Genomic DNA, 20,460 nt, shown 5'->3' on the forward strand with positions numbered 1-20,460 from the left:
AAGACTTTCCTTACTATTATCTGATCAAATTATAGTTTTGCATGATGTTAATTTTGGCTTGTAACTATAACCTGTAATCTATGTTTAGAAAATAATAAGACATTATCATATGTACTAAAAGTGATTAACCATTGAATCACATGTATCTGTTTGGTGAGATCAAGGTCTAGTCCAGAATCTCCCAGAAACGGATCCCTAGAGAACAAAGCAATCATTTGAAGATACCTCCCCAGAATAATTCCCCAAGTTACAATGAAGAGTTTATGGACCTTCTGAGTCAGAGATGGTGTCAGTGCTTAGCAGCTCTCAACTGATTTTTCTTCCCCAGTCTTGTCAGGTTTTTTTGCTTGAAAGCAGTACAAATGTAAACTTTTAACATCCACCACATCCTGCAGGAAGAAGCACCATAGCTTAATTAAACATAGAATCATAGAATCACCCAGGTTAGAAGAGACCTCCAAGATCATCCAGTCCAACCTATCACCCAGCCCTATCCAATCAACCAGACCATGGCACCAAGTACCTCACCCAGGCTTCTCTTGAACATCACAGGGTTAGTGACTCCACCACCTCCCTGGGCAGCCCATTCCAATGGGCAATCTCTCTCTCTGTGAAGAACTTCCTCCTATCATCCAGCCTAGACCTCCCCTGGCACAACTTGAGACTGTGTCCTCTTCTTCTGCTGCTGGTTGCCTGGGAGAAGAGACCAACCCCCTCCTGGCTACAACCTCCCTTCAGGTAGCTATAGACAGCAATGAGGTCACCCCTGAGCCTCCTCTTCTCCAGGCTAAACACCCCCAGCTCCCTCAGCCTCTCCTCATAGGGTTTGTGTTCCAGACCCCTCCCCAGCTTCCCTGCCCTTCTCTGGACATGTTCCAGTACCTCAACATCTCTCTTGACTTGAGGAGTCCAGAACTGGACACAGGACTCAAGGTGTGGCCTAACCAGTGCTGAGTACAGGGGAAGAATAACCTCCCTTGTCCTGCTGGCTACACTATTCCTGATGCAGGCCAATATGTGAAGAACCATTCTTTGTTTGCTTTCAACATGTTAACTGCTAATTTCATGTGATGGCTCTTAGTTTTTGCACAAAGACAACCAACAGAGCACTACTCTTTCATATGCATTGACATTTTGACTAAGAATCATGATTTGACAGGTCTCTAATACATTTTTTCTCAGTTGTTTCTATTCCAGACTAAGGATTCCTACTATATTTGGTTGTTCCTTATACATAGGCTGTATAAAATCTGCTCTGAACTTAAAATTATCTAGTGTACGACATTTCCTCCTTGCATTTCCAGTTGCTTATTCCAGTCCCTGTGAGGTCAATCAAACAGCAAATCAATGCATGTGCTTGATTACTAGCTGAGGAAATGCAAATATGTGTAAGGGGCAGGAGAGAAAGGCTAAATCTTGAAGAAGGAAGCACGATAATCAGAAGATAAACAGACTGTAAAAATTATAATCAGCACCCCAACTACAATTAACATCCTAATTCTTTACTGATGCTATATTAATTCTTGTATTGTCATTAGCTCCATAATTCATTAATATCTATTTCCCACAAGTTAAGATACTTGACTAACCCTGTATTTGTTAGCTAGTATCACATCAATGCTAAGCACACCCCCATTTGTAAAAATGTCCTCCATACCATATACTCTTTAGTTATTTAAAAGGTTAACATTTAGTTCCATTTGCAATGCTGACCTAGCAAGAAAGAAATTAATTTGGCATTACTGCAGTAACATCAATTTCCCATGTAACGTTAGTAATGCATTTACTGGAAAAAGATTAATATCAATTCCATAAATCATTCACATGCTTTTTCCGGAGTTGGAGACATCTGAGTAGTGTCATATATGTTAACTGATATCACTTTGTGCATGCTACATCCATTAATCTATGCCTAGGGTCATCATTAAAAAACAAAACAACAACATAAAGAAAAAAAAAATCAATTATTTTGTTCTTCATTTTTTTCTGACTTCTAACTTGCAGTTGTCCAAAGGTATTGATACTCTGACAGAATAACACTGCACAGAACTGGGAACAGACAGAGCAGAATTATCCCTACTCACAGCAATAATCTTTAATACCTTTATGAGAAACATGGCATAAATTACTGCCAACAAATAAGGGAATTCCTAAAATAAAGTATTTTGTTAATCAGACACACCTCAATGGCGCAGAAGTAGATGAAAACAGACATTATTACAGAAATAATACATAGAGTTTAATTTCTTTTGTTTCTGCACTGCACATGGGCCTCCTAGAAGTAAAAACCAAAAGTCTACCCAACTTAGTGATTCTAGCTATACATGACATACTATAATATAGGAAATTTGGAATAATCAGGTTTTGCTCCAAAACACAGTTTAATCTCCTATTAAAAGTGTTTACACTGGAAGAAAGTAACTTTAAGCAGCTTTTGCACTTTTTTTTTTTCTATAAATATGCCATTACTATATTTGCTGATGTTGCTTTATTCCTATTCAAGGTGAAGAAGGGTATTACTGTTCACCTAAATGTAAACACATGCAGGATCAGCTTCTTTAGTCAGCTTCTTTAGTCAGCCAAAATGAAGCTATTTCAACTAGGGTGGATTTCACATCTTCTCTGAACATAACGCTAACATTATTGTCTCTGTACCATCTTAAGTTTCCACTTTTAAACTTTTGACAAACAAAAACATCCATCTCAGGTATTTTGCAACATAAATTTTGCAGTATTTTGTTAATCACAAGTAAGATTAAGCTCACCTAATTTTAGCTGTCTAAAGTTACACGACGAGTCTTGGCAACTGGGGCACAGGCACCCCCAAAGGCCAATTCAATCCTGTATTATCTTTGCTTTTGTTCCAAAGATATCTTTCATGGTATAGCTCAATGGCCTATTTCACGCCTGTAAGTGGTTACAATGAGATCAGCAGAATTACAATCACTTACTGCAATTTTGAGTGTTGTTCAAAATGTTTTATAAGTAAGTGCATTACCCTATTTTTGAAATATAGAAAGATATTTAAAGCCTTAACAAAAATGATAGGAGGGTACTTCTCAGTCACATGAGCTCTCTTAATACATTGTAAATCTTAACTTTTTCCAGCTGATTAATATCATTTCCAATCCACCCACACTGAATTTTTTATATCAGGGTTCTAACACAAAGTATTTTACAAACCTGGTGTAGGAAAAGACAAACCAATGTTTGTCAGTCAAGGTGGTGGCACATGAGTCAACATAATAATATGAGGTTTAGAGTAATTAAAATTGAATCTAAAATTTTACAAAACTTTAATTACAACCTTTTGAATGTAAACCATAATACACAAATTACCCAATCATAACATTTTTTCATTAAAAAACTAAGAATTCATCCAAAGGATAGAATATGTAATGACTCTTGGCAGAGTTCCATTTTTTGGTTGAAACGAGAATAAAAGCAGACAGCAGCTTCAATTCTAATTTCAAGAAACAGAGTTTGGGTTTTTGTTTTTTAACATTTAAACAGCATTATATTTGACTAACAAGCCAAAATAAGTATTTTCAAAACCTTATAAAAACCCCTGCATTTAACAGTATGAATGCTGAGATTTACGAACCTCTGTGAGCCAACACTGTTCCTTCAATCCTCAAAAGTGATTATAAAACAAGCAACTTGAGCCACAAGCAGCAGAAATTGTTGAGCTTGGTTTTTTTTAACCATCTTCACAACACATTACGGTCAACCACCTAACTCCCAACTTCCTTCCATGTTCCCTATGACATCCTGCCAGGCAAGACGGAAAGCACTGTGGTTAATCCAGGCCAGAGTGACCAATACTTCTGTGGTAACTGACAACCCAGATGATATCAAACAAAGGAAACATTTTTGGAACTTCCCCTGCATTTTTCTTCAAATGAAACCAGTGGCTGGCAGTGTCAACAGAATTTTTTGTATGCCAGTTCTCTGCATCACAAAAGCTATAGTGAATTTGAGGCCACCTTGAAAGCACTCTGACAGAAACATGAAGGTAAGTTGTGGCTACACCCAGAAAACAGTCTGCATGGTGAGAAAAAAGGTGTAGATGCCTCTGTGGGCACAGGTACATTCTGAGCTGAGAGGAACTTTGGTCCTGTGAAAGCAGAATGAGCACTGTAGTGAAGACTGCTACTGAGTGGAAGGCATTTCTTACGGACTTTTTGGAAGTATAGCCTTGTAACAGTTGTAGAAGTACAGCCTGAATGCACAACATGCTTTGTACCCTGCTAAATAGGTGTTGGTGGACTCTAAGCAGTCTGAGATGAGGTATTTCAAAGAACCAAACATTCATATTGTCTCATGGCATCCTCTAGACTACCACAGGAATCCAACATGTTTGAGGTTTCTCCTGATGTATATGAGATGAGCGTGCAGGGAACCTGAATTTGCAGTGCTTCAACACCCAGAGAATCTAGTCAGTCATCAGTGCTCTCACAGAACTGATTTCAGTCTTTACAGAAAAACATAGAAAAATATCCATGACCAAGAGCTTCTGATGTTTCATGGTCTATTTCAGAGCTATAAGATCTATCTAATACAACTCATTGTGTTCTGGCCCATTCAGACATGCTTTTGAGCTCTTGGAAGAAAAGTGATGCCACTGTCAGCTCAACTTGTTTTCTATGAATCCTAATATAAATTACATTTTTGCAGCCTTCATAATCAGTGGTCAAATTCTTGAGGTTCCCATGCTTTGGGATCATTGCCCAAATTTATACTCCTTTTTTGCAGGGACAGAAGATTAGACTGGAACTCTGCACAAAGGGTTGAAATGGCACCAGCACCATAAAATATTTGTCTCCTTATAAGGATTTAGGCATTTGGGTTATGTTTTCCTTATCCACTTTGCAAAATACATGTGAAAGGCTGTGTGTATATAATATAAAATTAATAAATTAAATTCTTGTTACCTCATGCAGACGCAAAAGTACTGCAGTTATGTGAGTTCCCAGAAAAAAACCCAACAAAACACTGTTTTCCAGCACTGGAGGTATCATCTTCAAAAAACATCTAGTACAGGAAAAAATGACTAAGCAAATAAAAACAAATCTTAGTCACAGCACAGAAGAGGCTGCTGACTAAATTGATGCCATCAGAAATAACACACACAAGACAGTAGGGGCAGCTGGCTAAATTAAACTTTAAGGTCATTTAGATCCACACAAAACAAAATATCTGAAATAACAATTCTCCTGGAGTATAAAATGCCAGATTTCCTGAAGAATATTTTTACATCAAAACCTGAGCCTGATTCAGTCAGGGAGGACTTCTTTTGTAGAGCAAGAGTGAACACATCCTTTTCCCCAAAGCATTCTAGTTTGCAAAATTCCCCATTTTGCCAGAACAGACAGGATGAGAGGTGAAGCCCTGCACTGATGCTAAACTGCAACTGTGTTAATAATTTAATGCATTAATGAATACTAAGAAAAGGAATTACAACTGACCAAATGTATTTCAAATGTGACAATTGCTTTTAAGTGGGGTTTATGTGTTGATAAATGTGCTTCCATTTTTCTCTGAGAGTAACATCAAAAAATGACATCCAAAAATGATGTTGTGGTATGCAGGAAATCAGAATTTTCATCCGTTTCTTTTATGCTAATGCTAACTTAATGTAAAAAGCTTCCTTTGGCCATATATATTCTTAAATATTAACAAAGACAACAAGGAAGATTCCAGGTAGAACACTAGCTTGAACTAAGGGAAACATAAATTCAGATTCCTGACATATCCGCAAGTTGATGATTCTCTCTCTCCTTCACTCCTCTATCATTTATAAGATAAAAGGTTCAAACACTATTCTTCATTTTCAATAACTGTATTTATTTTACAGCAATGATCCTTTCACGACTATTAGATTGACTAAGAGTAAGGTAAGTGCAAGCTACAAACTGGTTAGGTAGCTCCTCTGAAAAGAAGCTGGACAATGTAAGGGATCATAAATCTCATAGAAGTCAAGAGTGCCATGCTTTAGTGAAAAAAAGACTGGACTGTCATGTGCCAGAAGCAATGATTGCAAGGCATGTCATGTGGTAAACTCTACATAGCATCTGCAAACGCTTATCTGAATATAATGTTCATCTTGGACAGTTGCCTGTCAAGAAAGGCATGGAACAGCTGTAGAAAGACCAGAGGAAATAAAGGATGATAGCAAATTTGGCAAATGTGACCATTATGGAATGATACGTGGGGGGCGGGGAAAAGGTGAAAAAAAGTGGTTATTCAACATGAAGAGGGAAAGGCCAAGGAAAGAGATGCTAGCAGTTTTCCATTGAGTCAATGAAGGCAGCAAAAATCTGCTTTCCATAGGATCTATAGGACTGAGCATAGAAAACGTTTCTTATATTGAGCAAATTACAGTGTTAGAATGGATTCCTGCTTTCTCATTGAAACTTTCCTCACTGAAAGTCTCTGAAAAGGACAGATAAATACCTGTCAGAAATGGCAAAAAATAGTGTATGTGCAGAATTAGGCCACAAGAAGAAGAGGAATATATTCAAAGACAATATGTATATGTTTGTAAAATCTAACTATGCCAGGATAGGATTGGCAATTCACTTTCAAATTAATTTCTAAATCAACATATTTTAAATATTATATCTTTGATTAGTGGTCTACAAATAGCGTATACAAAACCAGAATAAAATCCAGTTACATATGAGATGAATCTGATGAAATATACGTTGTAGGTAATAAATGACACAACCCTTTTTACATTTGAGCAGTCTGATTTTGTCAGTGAGTTAAGTAGCACTTAAGTCAAGTTTTCTTCAAAATGAAGACACTTTCTATAAAGATGAGTGACATAGTTAGAAGTGTTAACAGAATAACAACTGTAATGTAAAATAATGCAGAAAATGCTTACCACTTTCAAAACAGGCATCAAATACAAGTTGTCCTTTTTTAGGCTGTCCAGAATGACCAGCTGGGAAAACAGTGTACTTGCTCACATTCCCTGCTATGATTTCATCACTTCCTATGGCACTACCTGTTGCAGCAAAAGCAAAAAAAAAAAAACCAAAAAAAAAACCATAAGGATAAAACAGAAGGATATTTCCCTATGCTTTTTTACATAACATGAAACTGACACCATTTAACATATGCACCTGTAAATGAACTCTTTCTTTTCAAAGTTTATTTAAGAATTTGGATATAATAATGCATTGTATGGTAAAGCTTCTTTAAGTAACAAACCACACAGTCTGGTTTCGTGTATGCACATGTCCTGTGGCAGAAGAGTCTTGTGTGCCGTGGTCTGATATTCAGCTGGATCCACTTCTTTTGACAGAAGCTCTCTAATACATATATTCTGAATGGATTCCCTAGAACTGAGCTCCTTAGCAGCATCTGTATCATCATATGATATAATTTATCATAATCCTTAGCAGCATATTCCTCACTATGGGCATTAATGGTATATTTTTCCTCTATCCCATTACTTTTTTCAGGCTTCTTTAAATACACTTAGAACCCTTAACACTGGCCCAGAAAGCCAGCCAGATCCTGGCCTGCATCAGGAGAAGTGTGGCCAGCAGGACAAGGGAGGGGATTCTCCCCCTCTACTCAGCTCTGCTGAGACTCCACCTGGAGTACTGCATCCAGTTCTGGAGCCTTGTAATAGTTACAAGAGGGATTTGGACATGCTGGAAGGTGTCCAGAGAAGGGCCACAGGGATGAGCAGAGGGCTGGAGCTGCTCTGCTATGAGGAGAGACTGAGAGAGTTGGGGCTGTTCAGTCTGGAGAAGAGAAGGCTCTGAGGTGACCTTATTGTGGCCTTTCAATATCTGAAGGGGGCTCCAAGAAAGCTGGGGAGGGACTTTTTAGGCTATCAGGTAGTGACAGGGCTGGGGGGAATGGAATCAAGCTGGAAGTGGGGAGATTCAGAGTGGAGGTGAGGAAGAAGTTCTTCCCCATGAGAGTGGTGAGAGCCTGCAATGGGTTGTGCAGGGAGGTGGTTGAGGCCCCATCCCTGGAGGTGTTTGCAGCCAGGCTGGATGAGGCTCTGGCCAGCCTGCTGTAGTGTGAGGTGTCCCTGACCATGGCAGGGGGGTTGGAACTGGATGATCCTTGTGGTCCCTTCCAATCCTGACTGATTCTATGATTCAAAAATTACTGGAAGGGGAAGACACTCACGGAGGGCTGTGATTATCTCAGCCTTGCTTGCTTAGAAAACAAAACTCAGAAAAGGAACTTGAATAAAGAAAAAAAAATTAAAATGTGGGATTTATTTCCTAACAATAAATGAGGACATAATTTTTCAATATAATGGCATAACTTTTGTCGAAACACATCAGTAGTGTATACATTGAAAGCCTTGTCCTTCCAGTAAAATTATACTAACAAATTGCAGCATGCAAAAAGAATTGTCTCCAAATAAGGATGGGAGAACATTGATTTTTTTTTAACTTGAGAAATATACATGAAAGTAAGTTAATATTTGTATATCATACACCGAAACAGGTACACAATAATATAACTAGCTGTTCATTCTTCTGACACAGGCTCAACACTTTCTTCACTATTTACTGTTTGGACAACAAATATTTAACAATAGGAAAGCTATCTTCTGTGTTTCAGAAAATGAGAAGAAATGTGTATGTCTTCAAGAGCAGAAGGCATGTGATGGAATAATGGGACAGTAATATCTTATTTCACTCTGATAAATAGGGCTACTAAGGCTTCTAGAAATAGACTTTTGGTCTGTACTGAATTTTTGACATTTAAATGGCTTATGGCAATGACAAATGTGACATAAAGCTCAATTTGTTTTATTTTTATATTGAAAACTGTTTCACACAAATGTTACAAGCAATTCACACTGGCCCTGAATGATGAAAACAGCTTATTAATTAAAACTGACCTTTCCATACATAAATGTATTCCACCTCTTGAGGCAAAACACCTTAACTCAGGTAACAAATTATATCAATGTATTAGTGACACCACAGTTAGAGGGTCTGTCAGGCTTTCTATTATAGACCCTTATTTTCAGAGGTATATAAATCCCAGATTAAAAAATATGAACAACCAGGTCAACACCTGGAATATAAATCCCCAGTCATCCCTGAGAAAAAAATGGAAACTTACTCTCCAAGAAGTACTGCAGCACAACAAAGATAATTTAAACCTTTTCTTAGTTTCACAATCCAAACAGTAAGTACTAAATAATGCATGCTATTTTTTTTTTAAGCAAAACTATTATTTTCAACCTCAAGGTTATTTGTTTTAGCCTAAATAATTACCCATAGATAGCAACCTGTGGCATTTGAACTGTTTTATTTAAATGTAAAATTGCTACTTGTGACAGTTTCAGCTAATGGTCTCCAGCAACATAGAGATACAATTTGCTTAAAGGCTGGTAACACCAGAGGCAAACTTAGACCTGGATGAAGCATCTGCACATCTGTATGATCATGACTGTGCCACTTGATACAATTCCTCCCTCTGCATCACACAACCTGTAATTCAGAACACCAGCCACAGGTAAACCATTTCCTCACTTTCAGTTCAGTATCACTTCGATTAAGAGCCCCCATATCCCTGTCACAGTTAGTGAAATTCATCATTTGTAATCCAACACGTGGAATCTAGGATACAAAGAAAAATTCAGGGAAAACCTGAGCTCAAATGCTTGAGCTCCCAGAGATGAAACTGAAAAAATGGGAGGTGGGAAGTCAACTAAGCAGAGCAGTAAGAAGATCAAACTTTTCCAGGTAAATGCTGACACATAAGTCTCAGCTAAAAGCATTCAGCTTCTGGCAGTTCTTAAAAGATAGCTGGGAAACACCACTTAGATAAAGATGAGAAAACTAGAAAATATTACATTCATAATACCACCACCATAAGACAGTGCAGGAAAAGGAGGCAGAAGAGAGAGCTATGTCTCCCTTTCCACTGAATACACCAATTAAAAAATCTGCCAATGGAGCCTTTACATGATGCAGAAGAAAGCTGTCAAGTAACTGTGTCCTAGCAAAAAGTTTCCATCTGCTTCTCCTGGCCTAACATAGCCATTCAGAAATGAGAATAAATCATCAAATAGCCTGTAACTCGTAGTCTTTAATAATATTCATCACTCCTTGCATGTTCTTTATTACACGGTACTTTGAACGTTCAGAATGTACTGTTGTTATATTTGGAGCTTTCTTATATTTTGTTAATCTCTAAACATGCAAAACTGCAGTCTTTGAACTTCACATTATTATACAGCACAACAGCATTATGTCCCTTTTGGCATGTTTTCCTTGGGTGACAAAGAAAAGGGCAGACTATGGGCTGCAAAAGAGCCTGCATTGCTGAATTACTAGATTATAAAACATGGCTTCACACTTGTCTGTTCAGCAGATGCAATGAGTGTTGCTTCAAGAATACATTACCATCCTCAGATGGAGGGAACTGTTAACACTGAGCCATAAGTCCTTTGGCCAATAAAGAGATATTGTCCTCACAACTGTGAGCCCTAAGCAGATTTCCCTGACTGAAGGCAAAGATGTATGACAGAACCTCGTAGGAAAGGGAAATAATACTTCAATCTGAAACAAACTGAAAGGGAAAGAAAAGAATTAACTGAAGTACATCCTGCACACTATGCTTAAGGAGATCAGATTCTCCTTTGAAAAAAAGGTTAGATAAGATGAGCAAAGGCAAAAGTAACTTAGCAAAGACATTTTCTCAGACTGTAGGTCTTATTTTGTCAATTATTTTTCGTACAGGTTGTAAGACACATAGCTATTTTATTCTAATTCTTCATAGCTTAAACTCCTGGAGTCTCCAGCAAATCCCTAGGATTTACTTTTACCACAGTATTAAACTTCAATGGTAATTTTCTATCAGGTATAAAATCTGTAGGTGTCTCAAATCTCTGTAAGTATGTAAGATTTTAAAATAAAACCTGGACAGAAGCTTCTGTTATCTGCATTCATCACTATTGTCAGCCTGAGTACATTTCACATCAAACCAGTGAAAATTAATAGAAGCAGTTACAGGGGACTGGGATTCACACAAGGAAGACTTGGGAAACTTCCAGAGCTTCTTGCTATCCTTAAGTTCAAAAGGTAAAGTCAGTATCTTTTCATTTAGACAAAGATTTAAATAATATTTGCTACAATAAACATAACACAAATCCAGGTTCGTTTTCCTTAAATTTCTAGAGGAATTTATAGGAATTTCTGCCATTTCTAGAGGAAGTTAACTCTTTGGTAAATAATATTTACTCTTTGAATTGGGGAAACAACGAGCCTAGCTTCCAGCTGTGACAAATTTCAGAATCCATGGAGTTAGCAGCCGGCAGCTACCCTCATGCTACATTAGGTAGGAGAGCACAGGTGCATTAAAAGAGACATAGAAAAATAGAGAGAGAATGTGCCTGGAAAACCTGCATCATTCTTCTAATCAGACTTCCTGCCTAACAAGGGCAGCCAATTAGACAGGTGAGGTAATGTGATGGTAACTGCAAGTGAACTTTATACTAGTCTTTCTTCAAAAATTACAAATATTTCTTCAAATATTTCTTCAAAAAGGTGTCATCAAGACACCTTTCATTCTATCATGGGATCCTTATTTTCGACAAAATTAGGATACATTTTGCTACTGACAGCCAGATTCCCATCATTTAGGGGCCAAATATTGTTTCCAGGTATCCTAGCAAAGAGTTCCATCAGCCTTAAGCAGTACTGTCATCACAGCCCATACAAAGTGAATATGAACTCTCACTACAGTTCGCAATGAACAAAAATCCATTCAGATAACCAACAGCAACTCTTATTAGCTCTTTAATACAACAAGTTTCTGGATGAATATCACTCAACTCATGTTTTGGACAACACTTATGGAGGAAATGCCAGTGTCTTATCCATCAATCAGAAAACTGCATTCGTTTTACTGTACTTATAATATCTAACTATCTACTAAAACATTCATCACCAGAAAGGGGAAAAAAAAAAAAAGGAGAAAGCAGTAGTACCAAATATGTTAACTAAAATATTTTTATTTAAAAACATTGTAAGAATCAATGAATTTCATGTGATATACAGATTTATTCTTTAACAAGTATTTGGCATCTCTATAATATCAAAGATATCATATGATGCAACAGTTGCTATAGTTGCAATACTATAATAAAAATAAAATAAATCTCAAGTAAAAAAACTGATCAAACAAATCCATAAACCATATAAATTTTAAACAAAAATATGATGCATCACATCAATCCCAAACTAGCAGAGGAAAGAGTAAATAATAGCTAGTCCTCAGAGCTGCACCTACAAAAAAGTAATTCTATCAGCAAGTCCATCCTTTCTGGCAGATAAGAGATGGCTCAGAGGACTAGATCTGCACATTAATAATAGGAGATGCTGAAACACCAGCTGAAGAGCACATAGGAATTCAAGCTCTAGGTCTAGGGTGTGTTCCTACCAAGCAAGAGGAAATTATATGTCTAAAGATTCTGAGGCAGGAAAGGAATGGAAAACTTAAAGCAGATGCCTTACATGGCAACTTTTTTTTTTCTTAGGATCTTTTTTTTTTACAAGGGCTTGAAGTGACAGGATGAAAGGGAAAAGCCTTAAGCTTGACAAGGGTGGATATTAGGAAGAAATTCTTTACAGTGAGGGTGGTGAGACACTAGAACAGGTTGGCTAGGGAGGTCATGAACGCCCCCTCCCTGGAGGTGTTCAAGGCCAGGCTGGGTGAGGTATTGAGTGACCTGGTCTAGTGCCCCTGATCATGGCAGGAGGATCACAACTAGATGATCTTTAAGATCCCTTCCAACCCAAACCATTCAGTGAATCTATGAATATATACATATATAAGTGATGTATATATTCATGTTTCAACAGCTGCCCCAGGTATGATTTAACAAAAGCAGGTTATCTAGCTTAAACTTTCAGGTATATTATGTACTTTCAAAATCCTTCTTTGACAAGGTTTTTAAATGCAGAATGATTTTCTGAACAACCTTAAGAAATAGTACCAGCCAAAGGATATTGATTCATTTATATCTACTGCAGATCAAACACTGATTTCCAAGTATAGTACCTCAGGTTTCATACACGAGGCATGAAACAGAGACTTAATCCATACTTACACTGATAAAGCAACAGCAGATCTAGCCTACAGACTACATTGATCATTCCACTCCTATGTGATAAAATCATTATTTTATTGCAAAAACTGCTTTCAGTATAAGCACATTAGTTCCTCTATGCCTTTTCTTTTTTTAATATTCACTGCACAATATAGAATAAATAGCTTCTTCTGATTTAAGAGCACAAGACATATAATTCACCAAAAGCCAGATCATGAAAATTTAACCAGGAGTAGACACATAGTGGTCTTTATCCTACATGAACAGCATATTTAAAACTGGTTTAATGACAGCATAACAGGAAGAAATCATGACAAAATAATTTTTAAAATTAAAAATAATTCATGTTGAGGCAAGCCAAATGTAACTAAAGCATCTGACATGCAGCAAGCAATGCAATGACCCTGACCCATAACTATGTCACCTGCAGTGACTAATAAAGTTGAAGTCTCAGTTGGATAATGACTATGTGTCTCTTGCTTCCTATTTACTTTTTCTTTAGGGATTAGGCATATCTTCTGCCAGTCAATTTAACTCAACAGTAGTTTCAGACAGTCAATTTCTTCACTTTAAGAGTTAAAATCTTCTTGACTACTGCATATTTAAAATAATTGGGGGAATTTAGTAATACTTCTAGAATAATTTGTTCCCTGAGGTTGCTGAAATCAATTACACTATTAATTACTGCCATAATTATAATTACTCATTAAAACAACTCCTTTCACTTCATAGTTGGGAACAGCATCTTTCTTGTTACTTTCCAAAACAGTCCATTCCAAAAAGTAATATTATAACCCACTGAGAATTTCTCCCACTCAAACATTGCCCACTCACATTGCTGTATTCTTTATTTAAGAAACAATTTTAAACAATCTAGTATTTCATATCAAATAATTAGATCATTGCAGTGCATTATTTTATTCACAAAGTGTAAGTACAGTATTTTTTTAAGTCATATATTTTTAATATACATAATAGATATTAATACATAAATAAACAGAATTACTGGTTTCAAACATAAAAATGTCAACAAATCAAACCTGATCTATTAACTCTCTTTCATCAGCAATGTAACAACAGGAATTTAAGTACAAAGAACACTACTAACTAACACACCACATTCAGCAGATTTTAACGAAGTAAGTGTTGATACAATATTTCTAGAAATATGAAACGCATGCAAACTACTTGAAATTTTTGGAACACGAGACAAAATTCTAATCTGAGGTAAAATTACTGATTATTTGTATTGCTCAGAAATAAAATAACCAGCAGACATAGTGGTATTCTGCGTAATTACAAAACATCAGTTACCCTGCAGCACTACAGACTTTGGGTATAGGTGAGTAATAGAGAGGCAAGTTTATCTCACAGTCCTATTTTACATGGACAGTTCCCCTGACAGTATCACTGCTTTTGGATTTGTGTAATTTATTTGAATGATTTTTCAATAATCAAGTGTATCATCCTACCTCATCTGCATTATACATGCATGAAAACATAAGTCACTTGCCAAGTGCTACCCAGCTCTAAAGTTTTCTGTAATCGCACAGTAACTTTGCTGCTTACTGCAAATGAAAGCACATCAGTAGCCCCATAATGAATCCAGATGGGCTTTCTTTAGAATGGATTCCTGCTGCTCTGCTCTAGTGATTCACAGGAACTGATGTTCCACTTGCTTTTGCGGAGATTGAAATTCAACACATTTTTCAAGGTGGTTATGAAACAGTATGTAGAAGTTTGCCAGCTTTCACTCATGATTGTGAAATCCATTGCTAAGTAAATTGCTCTATCAATCAGCAAGTAAATAAAACACAGTTTGCTTATTTAATAATAATAATTTAAGACAACTACTTTCTCCTCCTGCCCCTCACCCCCACTTGATATTTTGCCACAATGAATCTACAAAATCAGGAGGTTAACCATATTGAGTGAACAGGGGCACATATGTATATAAGAAAACACATATCAGACTGTGTTTTGGTTTCTACCCTGAACACATTACTTACCCTAAAACAGAACAAATCATCAAAGCATTTTACTATACAAATACATATATCAATCTCAATGCCAGCATTTGCAGGATCAGGGCACTAGATTTAATACATCTCTAAATTTGTGCAGCCTCTAACAAAATGAAATTGAAATCCTCATTATTATTTTGGTAGAGCAGTTTTCCAAACCATTCTGACATACAAATATTAAAATTCTTCCAAAAAAGTATTTAAAAATCGAAGGTTAAAAAATATAGCACTTCTTAAATGACAGGCTTGGCCTCTGTGGCAATCAAGAAAATGGGTTGTGGGGACAATGTGACAGGGAAGCTGGGATATGGGACACAGATGTGTACGCAGAATCAACTCTCAATTACTTGTAAATTGGTTTACCTCTTTTATAGATTAATTGCAGACACAGCTTGAGCCTAGAAGAACTTATTATCTTATGTACAATTCAATCTAAACATGGCAATTCTACAGCAAGGCTCTGCGTGCCAACTGCTTTTTGGGGATTACTTGAGAAACCTAAGCTGGTTTCCGTAGAATCACATAGTTCTGGAAAAGGGCAGCACAATCAATCCTCCAGAAACAAGAGAGATGTAGCATGATGCATACACCGAGACTGGTCTGCTGGAACCAGTCTGCATCCAGCAGCACCACTGCTGAGCAGAAGCAGCACTGCTGCATCTGAACGACAGTAGCAGTAAATATGCATACCAAACTCCTCTCCACATCCTCTAGCACCTCATTTTTCCAGGGATTGGTGCTTTCTATTATCGAGTATCCTCACTCTTTACTAAAAAAAAAAAAAAAAAAAAAAAAAAACCTAAATATGAAAATGATTGTGTAGTCATTTCAGTCTATTATTATAGTCCCTAAACAGGTGTTGCTGGAGGAAAGAGGTACAGGAGGAAAGAAAATCTCTGAACACACTGTAAATCAGTGGTACTTCTGGTCTTCCAGGCAAATTTGGGATTGGCTAGATGACCTTTAGAGGTCCCTTCCAACCCAGGTGATTCTATGAATCTGTATTTCAGGATGAGGCTCGACAGGGCTGTGGGTGACTTGATCTAGTTGAGGATGTCCCTGCTTACTGCAGGGGTGTTGGACTAGATGACCTTTAGAGGTCCCTTCCAACCTGGGTAATTCTATGATTCTATAGACAAGTTGTCCATTTCTTCTGTGAAACATAACAGCCATTGTTATTAAGTGTCCCATTTGCTGTAGATCTAAGTTTCCCAGTCCTGTTAGTGGCCCCATGTGGAGATCAAGCCAGCTACATTTTAACACAGGAAGCTTTTAAAAATTATTTTAATGAGCATTAAATCTGTAAAGCTCAACTTCAAAACCCAGAAATGCTATGTAGGCCATAAAAATGCATTCTGAGGTTCATCTGGTTTTCTGCATGAGACTTCTGCCTACTAAATCTAGTGACAGTAACACCAAAAAAAAAACATTTGCAGAAACTTGTTTTACAAATTTCAGTATAAAACCTGTTAAAATTCTCAATATGTCTCATTTCACTTTTTACAAATTCACAAACCTCCACTCACAAGCACTAATAATTAATAGGGTGCTTTGAACTTCACTGAAAGAAAAAATGTTGGGAGGCTTGAGGTAAGTAACTTTCAAAAGCTTTGATTATTTGTCAAAGAAAAAACTGTTTGAAATATGGCTAGGAAATGACAAACCATTAAGGAATGGCAACTGGAACACCCAACACATTCTTGTTTCTTTCTTTTTCTGAAATTATATCTTCTGGCTGTATAAAGCCTTCATTAGTATTTCTTAGGTCTCCTTATATGGCAAATTATGCAATAGAAATATGATCAAAGCTGGGAGTACCAAAAATATATTATCAGCGCTTCTCCAACAAATTCTTCTAGTGGGGATTGTTTCCACTACATAACTGAAAAAGCTGGAAATTAGTTGAGTATCAGCCTACTAGCAACAGAGTATAATTATTATAGCACTTTTCTGCAGCAACTGTAGTTAATTTCTGTATATCACTCCAATGAAAATCTGAACTTAAGCAGTAACAGCTGAAGTAGTTAAAAGTTTTACAGTGCCACAAATTTACTAACAAACCTTCCTCTAATATGCCCTGGATTCTGAACTGCTTATGCTAAAATGTACCAATGTATCAGTAAGTTCTGGCAATTGAGTTTGTTGAACAAAACACTTTTTAGATTTGTTTACAAATACCTCCTGTAGCATTTTATAAACAACTGTAGATAGCTCTTGATGGTGCATGAACATCTGCAAGTCTGGACCCAGACTGCACTGTCTTTTCCCAAGCACTGGAATTCAGCTATGTTTACAGGCTAGTAGTGTGTACTAGGAAATAAGCTACATAGTTTCTATACTTTATGAAAGCACAATTCAATTGAAGAAATTAAATCACAGAATCATAGAATTACCCAGGTTGGAAGGGACCTCTAAAGGTCATCTAGTCCAACACCCTTGCAGTAAGCAGGGACATCCTCAACTAGATCAAGTCACCCACAGCCCTGTCGAGCCTCATCCTGAAATACAGATTCATAGAATCACCTGGGTTGGAAGGGACCTCTAAAGGTCATCTAGCCAATCCCAAATTTGCCTGGAAGACCAGAAGTACCACTGATTTACAGTGTTATTTTAAAGACCATGATTAAACAACACTGTTAATTTGCTGGTTTCTCCTATTTTGAATTTCCTCATGATAAAGCTAGTAAATGAGAAGTTCCAGTTACCAAAAAGGCATGCATATAAAGACAAATAAATTCGGTTGTTTTACTTAGTTCTGCTTTTCATTTAATAATTAAGGCCACCTAACAGAAAGCAGTATGTTCCTGATACTAGAATGGGATCATGCCATTTATGATTTTTTTTTTAAATAGCTATTCTTTTAATAATAAGCAAAAGCTATCTTTCAAAATAGTCCAGCTTGGCATTATCATATTAAAGTCAATTAGAAAAGACTGCAATATTTAAACAGCTATTCTATGCAGATCTCTGAAATAATGATCTCAACACTAAGTATTTTAGAAATGTTAACTTTGGATGGGGTTCAGTATTCAGCAGTGATTTGAAGCTCTCCTCCCTGAAGCCAGGTCAGCCTGGCTATGAATGCTTTTGCAAATTCCAGCCATTCTTAATATGAAACGTGACTTAACATCCCTCTGCAAGGTATGTCTCACAGCATGTAACTAAACATGAAAAACTACACACTCAGCTGGGAAATCTGTTTGTTATGATAACAAGGATCTTTGGTCTAAAGAAATATATTTATTTCCTGTCCAGTACTGTGAGCAAATGCCTTTTTTTTTTTTTTTTTTGCTTTCACTCTATTTCAGCAATAATGACTCAATGAAATATCAGCAATACTAATATCCACATTACTAGCAACCATGGAATAACACATATTAGAACTGTCAATCCAGGCTAATATGCAGCTGCCTCAGATAGAAAACTATTACAGAACTCTGAGATAACCTGTACCCTTTGGTCTCTAAGGCCTCTGGAAGCAAATTGTCTTTAGGTAATATAGATGCCTAGAAGAATAAGAGGGACCTGGGGAGAATGAGGTAACTAGTGAAATTTTAGCCATATCAATGTCTGAAAAGTTGAATATACTCATCTTATTCATGGACCAAAAATTTAGCTAATACAGGTATTCTCTACTTACTTTGACCTACTTCTATACCTTCTTTAGAGAAGCTAATAAAGTCCTCTCTGCTACAGAACTGGAAAAATAAAATTGATCTGTTTTTGAAGAAACTTAACTAAACTGGCCATATTGCTATACCCTGTATCTTTCAAAGGTTTGAAAAATCAAGGTCATCTGAGCAGGACAAGTGGAAGCCAAGCCAAGAAGCTCATGAAAGTAACTAATTCATTTTAATCACTTTCATTGTCCTGCACACTTCATTTGTGATGATTTCAATTTCTTTTAATTTGGATTCCCAGCTTGACAAGTGAAGGCTGGAAACGCAAACAGGGAAGTATGCTGATTCAAGCATTTAAAAAAAAACTACTCAGGACTAAGAACCCAATTGCAAGCGGGAAATGATTGATTAATCCGGGGTAAAGCAAGTTGATGTACTCTAACCAAACATCAGAACACAGAAACTTTTACTGGATTAGACCAGATGTCTGCCTAGTCCAGAGAGGATAGCACCAGAATACAAACTCCAGTGTAGACAGATGTGAGATAATCTACCTTCCATAGTAAATTTCAATCTCATTTGAAACACACAGATTGTCTTAAACCATGACACAGAAAACAATGCTGAGTTTAGCAGGACAGTAAAAGCTAATGATAGTTCCTCTTTCTGAAATACTTTGCACAGTTCTATGTGTCCTGATCCCCATTCTCAATAAAACAAAAACAATTAAAAATTTGCAAAACCTGACACAGAATCATAAACGTACATGAGAAAGGAATGGAAATACGAGAACATTTGTATATACAGAAACCATAAGTACAATTACCAGTGTAAGAAAGATTAACAGATTTACTTTCCTGTAGCAGAATAAAGAAAAAAGAATAGAATTTAAATGAAAAAATTCTTCCATTATAAAAACTTATGTTTTCCATAAAGTATGTTTAATATACAAAACCTCTTGACAGTATATTTTCAAAGTTAAGAGTTTAGAGGGGTTGTAAGCATCTTAGATGATCTCTGAAAGTTTTAAGTATTTTTCCTATCTTTGTGATTCTTTGCATTTTTAATTCCTCATGTGGTTTCTCCAAAAATGAAGGACCCGCCAATCAGGACTTGCAAGATGGCGACAAACACTGCAAAACTTAAGTGGACATGTATCAGGAACATGAAACAAAACGCAATTTCAGCACAAGCTGAAACACAACATTTATGAGAAAATTACTTAATGGTTGGCTGCAATGGTTTGATGTGGTAAAAGTTCTAGACAATGTTAAAAATAAAAAGCAAATACTGCAAGGATGTAGATTTAAATAATGTAGCAGAGAACACAATGTAAGATTAAGTTTACGTAGTAATCTGGAAATAGTAAGAAGGCTACATTAGATGTCCAGAAAGTGACTGACAATGTCACAGGCACAGTTAGATGAAGTAGGTAGGAAAGCTGACAAAGTCAAACAGCCAGTGGAGATTTGTTTCCCATTTCACAGCACAATCAGTTTTTAGTAAAGCACATCTGTTTTTAGTAATGTTGCACAACACAGTGAATGAAAATAATCACCTGTCTCTTGGACAAGTTTAATGTATAATAAACTTTACAGTGTGGTTTCACAGGTTCATAAACAGCATGGCTGAACACAGGGAATTCAAGAACCTTATGGCCAATCCATTTAGATGTAGCATTTGTAATACTGCTTCTCACAGCACAACA

General features: G+C 36.6%; 1 protein-coding gene across 1 annotated transcript in view; it reads right to left on the reverse strand.

Annotated features, from left to right (window-relative positions):
- The window catches only part of AGBL4 (AGBL carboxypeptidase 4), a gene marked incomplete at its 5' end in the record, with an annotated part of 965,543 nt that extends 957,998 nt beyond the window's left edge, over window positions 1-7,545 (reverse strand). The window contains 2 exons of the mRNA XM_054384552.1: window positions 6,890-7,012; window positions 7,533-7,545. Coding sequence (XP_054240527.1) covers window positions 6,890-7,012; window positions 7,533-7,545 — 136 coding nt within the window. The remainder of the gene's footprint in view (window positions 1-6,889; window positions 7,013-7,532) is intronic.
- Window positions 7,546-20,460: the final 12,915 nt, after the last annotated feature.

Source organism: Indicator indicator, chromosome 10 (genome assembly GCF_027791375.1).
Source record: "Indicator indicator isolate 239-I01 chromosome 10, UM_Iind_1.1, whole genome shotgun sequence".
Classification (NCBI taxonomy): Eukaryota; Metazoa; Chordata; class Aves; order Piciformes; family Indicatoridae; genus Indicator; species Indicator indicator.